Here is an 11,693-nt window from a genome sequence, read left to right as displayed (position 1 = left end):
CCGCGGCGGCCCCCGCCGCCCGCCCACGCGCGGGGGGGCGTTTGCCGCTTCCCGCCCGTGCCCGGCCCCGCGCCCGGGCGGGCGGCAGCGGCGGGCGCTTCGCCCTGCGCGGCACGGCCGCGGCCGGGGGAAGGCGGCTCCCGCCGGGCCCAGCGCGGCGGCGGATGGCGGGGGGGCCGCGCCCGGCGGGGGCCGGCGGGGGCGCCCGCTGAGCGGCTGTGGCGATGCCGATGCCGGGGGGCCCGGCGCGGCGGGGCGCGCCCGCGGGGCCATGAGGGCGGGCTCCGGCCATGGCCCATGGCAGCGCGGCGGTCATGCTGAAGTGCGTGGTGGTGGGGGACGGCGCCGTGGGCAAGACGTGCCTGCTGATGAGCTACGCCAACGACGCCTTCCCCGAGGAGTACGTGCCCACCGTCTTCGACCACTACGCAGGTGAGCGGACAGGGCAGAAGGGGCCCGGCTGCCGGTCCCGCGCACGGCCTCCCTCTATCCCCCGGCCTTACTCTGCCGGGGCGGGGACGGCGGGGTTCGGCCGGGGTTTGCCCCCCCCCCCCGACTCGCAGTGTTTCTCGCCCCTCACCCGCTGTGTTTCTTCCCCTCGTAGTCAGCGTTACCGTCGGGGGCAAGCAGTACCTGCTGGGGCTGTACGACACCGCCGGCCAGGTGAGTGCCGAGCGCTGACCCCAGCCCCTTCCCCTGCCTGGCCGCGCTCCCAACGCTGAAGTTCTTTGCGGGGCTGCGGTCCGGGCAGGGTGATTCAGAGGCGGGTTCGCGGCGGAGAGGGGAGAGATGGGGTAGGTGGAAGGAACAGACGATTGATAAAAACCGGCTTTAGAAGAAAACCATCGATCCAAGCCTTATTCCCGCGGGCGGAGATGGGCTTTATTTTTAGCGGTGCGTGTCCGGCTGGGTGGGCGCTGCGGCCGGGGCGCCACGGCAGCGCCCGGCGCGGGGGGAGGCGGTGCGGCGGCCCCGGCTCTGCGGGGCAGCGCGTTGGGCACCAGTCCCGCCGGACCCCTGGCCTCCGCGGGGGGAGAATGTGCTGCCTTCAGCAGAGAGGGAACTTGCTGCCTCAGGCGCCTGAGGTCGGGTAGAGACCCAGTCTGCCGCAGCTTGCTTTGTTTACGTTTTACGGCTCTTACAGAGCTAAAAAGAGTCGTTCAGCTTCAAAGTGGAAAATAATGTAGTTCTCAGCCACTGCCTTTCAGATAACCTGGCTTTCCTCTGCTACCCCAGATAATTCAAGGGATGCGTTTGGTTAAGATGATTACAGCCTGGTGTGAAAGATGCTATGTCAGCACGTAGCTTAAGTAACTTTAATGATGGGTAAAATGCTTGATGTTTGAAGGGATCACTGGTGTACTGGCTGCTAAAGGACTCCATTATTCAAGTCATTTCTTGATCAGTTTAACTTGCACGGCACCAGTCCGGGCCGAGAACCTGGGTTAAACTACTCCCAGCTTTCCTGAGGTGCCTTATCGAAGACAAAATAGTTTGTGAAAGGCCTGACCCTAGGAGGTGCAGGTGTTTCCCAGGGAGGTGCAGAGCTTGTACCAGAATGCTGCATGGGTTTTGGTAAAGTTGTGTATTCCCTGTATTAAAACTTCTCCTTGCAGTGTGAGCATGTGTTTTGGTCTCACATGACCTCAGACATGCTTCCTTGTTGTAAAGAGCAACTAGTAAGATAATCTCACTGGACTTGCATAGATCGAAGCCATATTTTTTAACCATGTTATTCCTGTATTTAGTTGAACAACTGCTGCTAAATTAATGTATCTTTTTAGATCAGCATACAGCACTAAGTAAGAGAGGCAGCATTTAACCTGTCTCTTATGAATCTTTGTGTGGCCTGAAATCAGTAACAAAATTAATTCCATCTCAATTGTAGAAAACAGCCCCATTTCCAGAAAGATGATACTTGAAAGGTGAGACTCTTCCCCAAAAGACTGACTTAATAGTTGTCATCTCGCTGACATAAATAACAACTAGTCAGATTTATGGCAGCCAAGTGCATTTCTTATTACTGTCATAGTCCTGTTTTTCAGTAGTAGTTGGTTCAAAACACAGCTTGTAAAGCGTTTATTAAGTGGGTTACAAAATGAGGATCTGGTGGTCAGGCAAGTAAAGCCTTTGGTTAATATGCCACTATTTTTCTCCTTTTTTGTTTACAGTGAGCCTTGTAAAGTGTGAAGGCGACCCTAGCATGCCTATACATATGCATAGCTTATTTGTGGATGCCATCTCAAACAGCTAGTGCTTCCTTGTTGCTATTAATGGGAGTGTGTGTTGTTAGCTCTGTGTAACCTTAACTAAAGCAGTATTGTGGTATCCCACTCTGCCTGAATCTGCTGAGGACAAAACCAACTGACCTTTGGCCTCTTCAAAAGCTAGTAGGGTAAACTGGCCAATTTGCAGCAAACAGTGAAAGTACTCCTATTACACTAAGAAAAACCTTCCAGTGTGAAACTGTATATCCAGATGTGTAAAAAGTTGAGGTACACTTTTTTTTCTTTTTTTTCTTTGCTCGCAGATTCTGAGAAGCTGAAATCTTAAATTACATAATTACAGAGCAGTTTCAGATGTACCCAGGACAAGATCTTGCTGGCCTAATTCAGAGAAGCCTCAGTTCATGTAGGGTGTTTTAATGAGGCTACCTTTATAAATACATCTAGTTTTGGCGAAACTCTTTTAGTCAGACCTACGGTGCTAATAAAATCTTTATCACCATCCCACTTTAGCATGTGTGGGTAAGTGGTGAAGATCTGGGGCTGCCCATGGGAGCCCCATTCCAACATCTAGCACAACTAAGGAGGGGAGTCTGTGTGATGATGGCAGTCCAGCAGTTTAATTCATCTCAAAGCTGCTTCATCAAAGACGGTGCTGACAAGCCCGTCTTCCTAGAGTTAGGTGATAACAGAAAACTTACTTTAAAGCTTAAATATATATAGTGAAGAGCAGAGAAGATATGAGTTGATGATGCCTTGTTTGTGTTGAGGAAACACTGTGCTGTGTCTGGTACATGCCTGCTGCTTGCACAAACTTCTATATGGCTTGGATTCTTTGCTGCTCAAAGTGGAGATTTCTGTGCCAGCATACATCACTGCTGTTATTTCTAATTCTGTCACCACCAAATAGTTGTACTGTAAAATACTGGCCTAATATCATTTTATCAAACTTGGTAGTGCATGATCACTGTGGTATAGAAGGAGTTCACAATCTTTAGCATATATATATGCTCAGCTCTGGACAGAGTACATGGGTACAATCTACAGATGCCATTTCAGGGGTAAGAGGAGTGAGGGGGTAAATGGAGGTTCATAGAGTGACCTACTCCAGATCCATGCAGGAAGCCCATAGCAGAGCAAGGATTAAAGAACTTTTGATTTCTAGCAGGTGCACAGCAGGCTTATTGCCCCAAAATATTGACTTATAAGCCTATGGGCCTCTTTAACTTGTGTGGTTATGTATTTAGCAACTCGTGACAGACTTTGGCAGAGGAGTATGAGTTCATGGCACCCATACTCATTTCTAGCTTGCTTCTTCACAACACACACAGAATCACATGCAGTAACTATACTGATGACATCATAATAATGATATAATAATAACTCATCTTTGTGAGTTTAAAGTAGGTTGAGAATAAGTCTATTATAAAGTCCCTTTTTTCCCCCAGGTTGTATGTAGCAGGGAAAAGTGCCACTATTGGTTCAAAACTTCAGTTTGTATGCAAAGAGACTTTCCCCCCCTTTGTAAATGTGTGAGTCAGGGCATGCTTTTCTCTGGCTGAAAATATTGAGGCCCTGGTTCAGCAGAAAATAGCTGGTACAGCTGCTGGGCAGCAGAGGCTCTGGGAGCCTATTTGGGTTTGCAGCTGTGGAGGCGAGCCCCCGCCCCAGGAAGGTGGGTGGGAATTCAGTGCCAGGGGTGTCTGAGAGGACATTCCTTCAGCAATTCCTCCCAGAGGTGGAGCCAGCAGCTCCTTCTGGCCTTGCTGCTGCACATAGCCATGTGCTTAGTGTGGCTGGGCTTGGAGTGGGTCCTTGTTTCCCCAGGAAGATGAGAACTCTAGAACCTGCTTACATGCCTGGAGCTAGGAGCATCAACGCCTTGAAGTTTCAATGTGAGGTGCTTGTGATTCTGATGCTTGGATGCCTTTAGCTTTGCACTAGCCACTCTTGCTCTGAGAGACTGTGTGTCAGTACTGCTCTTCATTGAGCAGAGGTATGTGGCACAGTCAGCTTGGGAGAACTCTGGCATCATCAGGGGTCAGTTGATGTCACTGTGCTGGTGTAGTTTTGAACTAGTTTCAAGTGATTATTATTTTGATTATAATACCAAAAATAATACTGCCAACTCTCACGATACTAAAACTTTTGGAGAAATATCTGTAAGCCCTAGCAAAGAGGTGTTCTGCGTGTCTGCTTGCCACATCCCAAATGTTCAGGATAAGTGGGAGGACACATAGAAGTTACATCTTGGGGATTTCACTCCATATGGAAGGCTGCTGCTTAAAACAGCATTTGGGTTTGTTCGCCTCTCAGTTCCTTATACTGTGGGGTTTTCCTTCATGGTGTCCATTTCCTCCAGTGTGTGCTGACTACGTACACATGGAAACCTTGTTCTGCTCCTTTGCCTTTGCTGTGAAGGACTATCAGGACCTGGATGAAGGATGGGAGGATGCAGGAGCAGAGCCTGTGCTGCTCCTGCCGCCCTAGGAAGAGAGATGCTGAGGCAGTGTTGGCTGTCTGGTGCAGATTTGGCACCAAGCCACCATCTGGCAAATGCACAGCAGGATACAGAAGGGGCAGAGTGAATCTTACTATGATGCAGTACCTAATAATATTCATATTTCTCAGTGTCACTTACTGTTGTGATACTAGGGTGGCCTGGTTGGATAAAACTGAGGTAAACTGTTCCTTGGCTTTCCATTTTTATTTCTGCGCCTTAAGGGCCTTAATATGTATAGGACAAGGTGTAGGTCTGGTACAATAAAGTTCTCAGTGCCTTCTCAACTGTCACCAAAACAGTAGCCACAAAACATGCTAAGCACAAGAGCAGCAGAGGCCACTGCTTGGTTCCTCCCATCTCAGAAACCAATGGCTACTCTGGTTGCAGCAGCAGCCATCTCAATTCAGATACACTGATTCTTTTGGTTGTAATGGAGCCTCTGATGTTTAAAGCGATTTTATATTAAAGTTGGTTGGGCTGCTGAAGTGTGTAAAGCAAATATTAGCAAAATCAGTGCCAGTGTTAAGGCCTCATGTAAAAACAAATAGTTACAACTGACTGTGCCTGTGGGAAAGAGAGGGGTGGGGGTGTGGTTACTGAAATGGATGGTCATCACTTGTGGTGGTTGCTATAAATAAAACAAGAAATAGCAGTGACCTTTGTACTCATTGCTGGCTATGTCTCAGCTTTCAGAGGTAGCCCTAGTCTAGCAGGTACCACTTCAGTATCCTCATGAAAGAAGAGGCAGCTGCTGGTTGTGTTGGCTGGTCTGTTGTGAAATAGAAATGTCCTTCCTCAGACCACATTACTCCTTCTGAGTTGCAGCCACCACACAGCCATAGCGCAAGATACAAGCCTGGAGCATGCAAGCACGCTCTTCCTCAACGCAGAGGCCACCACTGAAACCTCTGCTGTGGTTTTGACAGATCTAGAAATGAAGCTGCTGTCTATTAACATCCTGTCCCCTTTCTGTCTTTCCCCGCACCTCCCTCTTCCCACAGGCATTTTCTCTCACTCCCCTAATGTTGCTCTTATCCTGGCCGAGCTGGCAGCTGGCACTGGGAAGCCAGGAGCCGGTGAGCTCAGGCCTGGCTGTCGTGCAGGCCTGTGAATAGCTCAGCCTCCACTAGCTGCTCCGTGCCTCAGGATGCTGCCAGCCATGTAGATTGAATGGCTCTGCAGCAACAGCTGGGTGTATACAGATAAAACATGCCTAGATTCTCCCTGGAAATGGGAGTTTTCCAGTGCAGAAGGAGGAGGTGAAGTGCCCAAGTTTACAGTCTATATGTCAAGAGTTCTCTAGACAAGTGTTCAAGTAAAGACAGCTTTCCCTTTAAAAGAAAGGCTGCTCGTACCTTCAGATTGGCTTTTTAAAATGGCCTTCCAACAATAATAATCCCAGTGCAAAGCTTACATTCAAGTGCTTCGTTGTGAGCTGTGACTCACACTTTGAAAGCATCATGGCTTTCCTAGAAGGATAGGTAAGTATTGTTATCGCCAGATAGGAAGTCTCAGGATGGGAGATGCTGCTCTGAGTTCCCAAAAGCATTCACTAAATGTACGTTGGAAACTCAGGACAGTTATGTTTCCTTTTAAGAGTGTCAAAAGCCCCACAGCACTTCTGAATAGCAGCACTGCGTTATATTAAAATCAAATATAAGGGATACTTTTGAATTGTTGATCCTGAAAGTCTTTTGCTAAATTAACAGAAAGTTAATGGCAGACCAAAGTAAAGAACCCAAAGCAAACCAAGTTTGAGAGGTTCTCTGAAACATCAATTTTTAATATGTTAAAACCACATTTTTAATGAAGACTACTGACCTAGAGAGACTCCCGCTAAACAGTGATTATGTGGTTAAGCAAAATTCCCTTTTTCCTGGGTTAAGAGTCAGTAGATATCCTGTGACAGAGAGAACTCTGTCACAAACTAATTCTCTCTGAATTTTACTCATAATTTTTGTGAGGTACATCTTTCAATGCCATCAAATACCACTAGCTTAATAGGTGATGCTGAATACAAGCAATAATTATGGCTCTTCCAGCCCAATATTACTGCATATTCTCGTACTTCCTGACTTCATTTTAAGATGGTGTGTGCACCTGCATTCATTTGAGTATCATACAGCTGTACTGAAAGAGACAAGAATGATGGAATGGGCCAACTGGGTAAGGTGGCATCAGCTGGCAGAATTTTTCTGATGGAGAACAGACAAAACCCTGGAAGCTTTCAGCAGGCTCATAGACTTCTTCATTGAAATATGTTTCCTTTGCAAAGAGCTCTTTATATTTTGGTTAGTAGGAAAAAGTATAAAACCTGCATATTTGTTCTACTTAAAAATGTAGTACTGCCTCACAGCACAAACCTGCAATGCAAAAGGACTTGGAATGTGTGTTGGGGTCTGATCCAAAGCTCTGTGTTAGCAGGCGCCCTACTGCTGATTTCAGTAAGCTTTGTTCCAGTTCCTTTATTGAGAACACATGGACAAAGTGGATGTAAAACTGACTTCAGCAGTATAGAGGTTTTGTAAGTACCAGGCATTCAAAATGATGAGTCAGCTATTTCTATCTGCAGACACCACTACCTAAAAAACGCAGGAAATCAAAATGGTTTGAGACTTTTTATTTTGCCCTTTGCTGGATGTGGGCTCTTCCTCGGGCTTCATGTATTCAAGTTTTCTCTGTAGGGTACTATAAATTTACTGTTCATTTAAAGGTGAAAAGGATGTGATCCTTCCATATATAGTCATGAGACTGCATGAACATGGACTTTAAGAAGTAATATCAAGCACACTGATTACAAATCCTGCAGTTTTATTGTGAGTTATAAAACCCAACATTACTAAAATGGATGCTTTGGGACAGAGCTTCAGGACAGTTCTTTAAAACTATAGATTAGCAGGTACATTTCTACTAAAACTAACCCTCCTCTAATGAGAAAAATTGGAAAATGAGGGCAGCAAGGCGAGAATCTGTGTCTTTTTACTGCTCTGTTCTATGGTTTTACAAGCCGTTGTTGGTTTGCAACTGGATGATTTGCATTAACAAAAATGTCTCTGAACGCTACATGACGCTTTCAGTTCTGAAGAGGTTGTGTCATTTGACGCGTTAGCAGCTACCATCCTTAGTCTGTTTTAATCCTGTTCTGTGCTGCATCTATGTGGCAGCCCATGGGCAATAGTTCTTTGCAATGGCTGGCACTCGCTGATGTGTGTATAGAAATGCAGGTGGCAGCATTATTCTCCAGAGCAAAGGAACATCTATCAGCTCCGAGGTGAGCTGATTGCTTCAGATGAATAAAACACAGACTGAAAGTGCCTCGGGCGATGTGTGCTCTAAATTGGATGTAGCTGTGAATGCTAAAAGATCATCTGTAGGACTTGATGCTAGTTCCTTGCTGGTCTGATTTCCAATTGGAATGCAGCGGTGGAGTCAATAAGGGATGGATGACAGGCGTGACCTGGGCTGCATCTTTAGTTACGGCCACCACAGGCAGTGAGATGGCTTATGCGCTCCTCACTTAAGAAAGAAAAACTATAGGCAGTTTTTTAATTGCCTAAATGTCTGCTGTGGTGAATTCATTAAGTGTTTTACCACGTTCTTCAGTGGAAGCTGTTAGTCTTGACAAATCAGTAAGACAAGGTTCAAAAACTCTTGGGGGAACTTCTTTAATTCCAGAAAATCCTTTAATTTTTTCACCATGATGTCTCTACTCAATGTGCACGTGATGGCACTGGTACTCTGGTACTTCATCTTCTGAGAAGTTGCCCGATGAAAATTAACCTTGAGGAAAGAGTGTGAAGGCTGAGTCTTCTCTCTCTTGCGAAGCTGTTTCTCAACAACGGAATGAAGAGTGTGGTTTTGGGGGTTTATTTGTAAAAAATAAAAGGGAATGGGACACCTAATTGATTAGTCTTTCTTGTCTGCATGGGATTTAAATAGATAGCAAGTGAAAAGACATGGCTGATGTGGTATGATATGGATAATTATATTAAATGTTCTATTCCATAGGCTACTTTCCCTGTGAGAACAGATTTATTGATGGCCGTATTCTTTAAAAATAAGGTGAGAGAGCCCATCTTTCTAATGATCAGGATCTGCAGATGATGTGACCAGGTCCCCTGTGCCAGGGTGAATTTTGTTCTTTTTCCTTTGATTGCTCATATCTGAAGGAATAGAAAATTGATTTGGCTGCAGTCACCAAAACTGGGGTGAATTTCTTTTCTGGAGAAACTCAAAATCCTGTGTATGAAGAGTGCTCTTCATAAAGTCACTTGACAGCGTGAAAGGAACCAGCACAGGAACCCACCACAACCTCGTCATTTCTCATAAGGATGAAGTCAAAGAGTTTGTCCATGGCCACTTCTTAGGAGCTCCATAGCAGATGAGCAACTACCCTATTTTTTTTTCAGTGAAACTGTGCCTGCTGATGTATTTACAGTGAGTTGAGTCCATGTCTGTTTTACGGGTGCTAAAATAATCTTAGAGAGATAATAATCAGGGACTTTCACTTTTAGAAAACTGCAAAGAAGCCAGCAGGTTGAAATGCCTGGGGTAATGGAGAGGAGAGAGGGAGTGTTCTGTTGAGACTGTCTCGGAAAATATTTTAGCATCGCCACATGGCAAGATGTAGCATTTTGGCAGTATTTAAGCCCACATTAAGGCTAGGATCAATTCTGATCACTTAAAGGCAATTTTGTGTATAATTAAAAGAATATTCTGTCCTCCTTGTCTCTAATGCTCTAAAATCCATCTTACTAGGCTCCCATTTTCCAGCTAGTTATCTCTTTCTGTACAGCAAAGCTTTTCAGACATGAAAGCAGCTGCACAGTCCTCAAATATACCAGAAGAAAAGTTTTGTCAAGGAAAAAAAAATGGTAATTCACAAACTCTGGGCTTTTTCAATGTATAATTCATACCTCCTTTGAACAGTCCTTCTCGCAGGAATTCAGAGATGGATTTAGATCAGCTTACTTCATTTTTAGAATACAATGGAAGAGCACTTACCCTGCATTCTTGCAGGCTTTTCTATAAATTAAAAATAGATGCTGGGCCCAAATTGGCAGCTTTTGGCACTCTCTGGGAAACCTGTGCAAACAAGCCACAACAGGACAATTCTGCTGTCTTTAGCAATGCAAGCTTTATCCCCAGAAGCTTGGGAAGAGACAGAGGGTCTGTAGTGCACTTTTCCCCTGCAGCCAAGGAATAATCACTGCATTTTGGTTTGCTTATTCAGAAGTTGGTGGCTATGGATGTATAATCAGTATAATGGGGCTCGGGGTGCAGAATTGGACAAAGAGATGTTTTATGGCAATGCAGTGTCAGTCCAAACTGCAGCTTGCCAAATGGTCCTGCATTAGTGGTGCCTTGTGAGTGGCAGTGCCAGGAAGCCAGTGTCCTGGGGATGCTCCACCATCCTTCCTTGCAAATGGTTAGAGCTTTATGCAGCCCAGACTGAAAAAATGTGGAGAGTTTTTATAGCCAGGGAAGCAATTTGTGCTTGGCATGGGGCAGGACAGACCACTTCCCTCTCTCTCCTCCCCCACCCAAGCCTCTCGTAGAATCAGAAACCACAGGGTGATTCAGCGGGGTTAAGTCTTGCTTCCTGGTGTGCTTCTTGAACTCCGGGGTTTGCCTGATGTTTATGGCAAACCTGCAGATCAGCCTTGAATTCCAAATTATCTGGGGGACATGGCAGGACATGCCCCCGGGTAACTATGAGCTCTTACTAAATCCCTGGGCACGTTGGGTACAACAGTCATTATGGTTTACTTGATATGTTTTCTGAAATACTACAGTGGGCCCTCTGAAATGGAAGTTTATTTTCTGGGAGGAAAACTCTGAAAAATGCAGTCTGGAAGGGTAGCTTTGAGACACGCTTAAAAAATTAAAGCATGGCAATTCATATTGAGAGAGGACTTCTGACTGTCATTACCAAGTCGTACTATGAAGTGGGTTAAAACTCGGACTTTTAGCTGGGATTTTGCTCTGTGAAAACCATCTGGTTACGTATGTATGCTTCACAGAGATCCTCTGGGCAGAATTAGTGATTACCCTGCACTGCATGAAGGTTGGATTCCTCTAGCAGCTCTGCCTGATGTCTATTTTTGGCTTCCCCTCTAAAAACAGATGGCTGGGAGTGAGAACCTTCTCTTACGATTGCTGTTGTAAGCTGTGAAAGCAACAGATGGTTGCTAACACAGAGATCACAAACCTAGAGATTTTGAGTTCCAGTTTTTCTTCCAGTGGTGCAAGTTTTGTTTTGTTCCCTCCCATCCACTTTATACCTTCTCAGAACAGAAAAGAAATAGGCTTATCCTTTTGTTCATAAGAGTATGATGGTACAATATTACTGGAGATGTAACATTAAAATTTCTAAGCTGCAAAACACATACAATCATTAACTATTCTGGCACCATCAGAGTACAAAATACTGGGTGTGGATTAAAACATAAGCATGACGCATCTTGCACAGGGCCCCTGCCACAACGTTGATGACATAGCAGAATTTGGTTTCTTCTGTTTGCTTAAAAATGCTAGCCCTCGTATCTGCAAGGAGAAAAAAAAATAATCAAACAAATCTAGGTTAACATCTTCTTGGCTACCTGTAACAGCAGATCTGAGAGGCACAAATTTCCCCAAAGGTCTTAGTCAAGGCATGGGAAGGTATTGACTGCAAAGGTGACTCCTCTAATTGTCTTTCATCTGTCTAGATTGGATAGAGAGACCCTAATACCATTCCAGAGGTGAGAGGCCTGTGGTCTCGCATTACTGGAGAGAGGGGTAAGGACCTCGGTCCCTATCACTTTAACTTGGTCAGGGAGGAATGTGATACCATGAAACAGGGGAGCTACAAGGACTCCACTACTCTGGGATCTCAATATGCCTGCATCTCTTAATTCAGTTTCCTAATAAATAGAAGGAAATAATGCTTCTTGTGGGTCAAGAAGGTTGTCCAGAAATTATTA

The 11,693-nt window shown here is 45.6% G+C and overlaps 1 protein-coding gene across 2 annotated transcripts in view; it reads left to right on the top strand.

Moving 5' to 3' along the window:
* The first annotated feature begins 210 nt into the window (after window positions 1-210).
* Window positions 211-11,693, top strand: part of RHOQ (ras homolog family member Q) — a 24,272-nt gene continuing 12,789 nt past the window's right edge. For both annotated transcript variants that reach the window (XM_061991306.1, XM_061991307.1), the window contains exons 1-2: window positions 211-432; window positions 605-663. In XM_061991306.1, coding sequence (XP_061847290.1) covers window positions 291-432; window positions 605-663 — 201 coding nt within the window. In that variant the 5' untranslated portion in view covers window positions 211-290. The remainder of the gene's footprint in view (window positions 433-604; window positions 664-11,693) is intronic.

Source organism: Colius striatus, chromosome 2 (assembly GCF_028858725.1).
Source record: "Colius striatus isolate bColStr4 chromosome 2, bColStr4.1.hap1, whole genome shotgun sequence".
NCBI classification, from domain to species: domain Eukaryota; kingdom Metazoa; phylum Chordata; class Aves; order Coliiformes; family Coliidae; genus Colius; species Colius striatus.
Note: the sequence above shows the minus strand (reverse complement) of the source record. Positions and strands in the feature narration are given on the sequence as shown.